The 1,849-nt window shown below is 42.6% G+C and overlaps 1 protein-coding gene across 1 annotated transcript; it reads left to right on the top strand.

Moving 5' to 3' along the window:
- Positions 1-247: 247 nt before the first annotated feature.
- Positions 248-1,183, top strand: LOC110298986 (olfactory receptor 2AG1-like). Its single transcript, XM_021168542.1, has one exon. The coding sequence runs from the start codon at positions 248-250 to the stop codon at positions 1,181-1,183; it is 936 nt and encodes a 311-aa protein (XP_021024201.1).
- The last annotated feature ends 666 nt before the right edge of the window (positions 1,184-1,849 follow it).

Genomic DNA, 1,849 nt, shown 5'->3' with positions numbered 1-1,849 from the left:
AATAAATGGAAAAAAGAATAGAAAAAAAGAAATGCTCAAAAATATATATACAAAAATTCAAAAAGAATTATAAAAGAATGAGTAATTTGAAAATTAATAAGCAAAGCTATTCACTTGTATAAAAAGTATGGGAAGCCATGTTGGGAATCCCAAGGGATTTTTAATGTCACAGAATTAGGGCCCATTTTAGCACAAGTTCACAGAACCTGAGCCATCTATTTCTAAGCAGATAAGCAGACAACACAGAATGGAGCTCTGGAACTCGACCTTGGGAAGTGGCTTCATCTTGGTGGGGATTCTGGATGGCAGTGGCTCTCCTGAACTGCTCTGTGCCTCAATTACAGCCCTGTACTTCTTAGCCCTGACCAGCAATGGGCTGCTGCTTCTAGTCATCACCATGGATGCCTGGCTCCATGTGCCCATGTATCTTCTACTTGGACAGCTTTCTCTCATGGACCTCCTCCTCACATCAGTTATCACTCCCAAGGCTGTTGTGGGTTTTCTCCTCAAAGACAATAGCATATCCTTTGGAGGTTGTGCCCTTCAGATGTTTCTAGAGCTGGCACTGGGTAGTGCAGAGGACCTTCTTCTGGCCTTTATGGCCTATGACAGGTATGTGGCCATTTGTCAACCTCTGAACTATACAATCTTAATCAGTCACAAAGTCTGCTGGCTCATGATAGCCACCTCATGGATCCTGGCATCCCTTAGTGCTCTAGGATATAGCATCTACACCATGCAGTATTCCTTCTGCAAAGATCGTCAGATCAATCATCTGTTCTGTGAGATTCCCCCATTGCTAAAGCTGGCCTGTGCAGACACCTCCACATATGAACTCATGGTTTATATGATGGGGGTTATTGTGCTAATTCTTCCTCTTACTGCCATCCTGGCCTCCTACTCACTAATTCTGTTCACTGTGCTCAATATGCCCTCAAATGAGGGCAGGAAGAAAGCCCTTGTCACCNNCTCTTCCCATCTGACTGTAGTTGGGATGTGGTATGGGGGTGCTTCCTTCATGTATGTTCTACCCAGTCCCTTCCACAGCCCCAAACAAGACAATATCAGCTCAGTTTTCTACACGATTGTCACTCCAGCTCTGAATCCCCTTATCTACAGCCTGAGGAATAAAGAGGTCACTGGAGCTTTGAAGAGAGTCCTGGGAAAACGATTGTCAGCATAGCCCAACATCTAGGTAGTTCTAGTTAATACCTTTTAAACTTAATTCTTTCAGAAATCCAGAATTCTTGTATGAATAAAATTTCTGCTAAATCCTAGAGTAAGAAGTATGTCTTTTGGTAGAAATGTATGGAATAGCAAGAAAGTATGAAATTCTTTGGAAATGTTTTGTGAACTTTTTCAGGAGATATTGGAGAATCTGGTGATTTGTCATATATGGACACAAAGACCAGGTTCATGTCCAGATGGTAGATAGAATTTAGATATTCTAAAGTAATTTTACATTGGAAATTGGAAACTTTTATAGATAATAAAGTATAATAGTAATAAGTGAGAACATCCCATAATCAGTCTCCAAATGCTGACACCATTGCATACACTAGCAAGATTTTGCTGAAAGGACCCAGATATAGCTGTCTCTTGTGAGGCTATGCCGGAGCCTAGCAAACACAGAAGTGGATGCTCACAGTCAGCTATTGGATGGAACACAGGGCCCCCAATGGAGAAGCTAGAGAAAGTACCCAAGGAGCTAAAGGGATCTGCAACCCTATAGGTGGAACAACAATATGAACAAACCAGAAGCACCCCCCGGCCCCCGAGCTCCTGTTTCTAGCTGCATATGTATCAGAAGATGGCTTAGTTGGCCATCATTGGAAAGAGAGGCCCATCG

Source organism: Mus caroli, chromosome 7 (genome assembly GCF_900094665.2).
Source record: "Mus caroli chromosome 7, CAROLI_EIJ_v1.1, whole genome shotgun sequence".
Classification (NCBI taxonomy): domain Eukaryota; kingdom Metazoa; phylum Chordata; class Mammalia; order Rodentia; family Muridae; genus Mus; species Mus caroli.
Note: the sequence above shows the minus strand (reverse complement) of the source record. Positions and strands in the feature narration are given on the sequence as shown.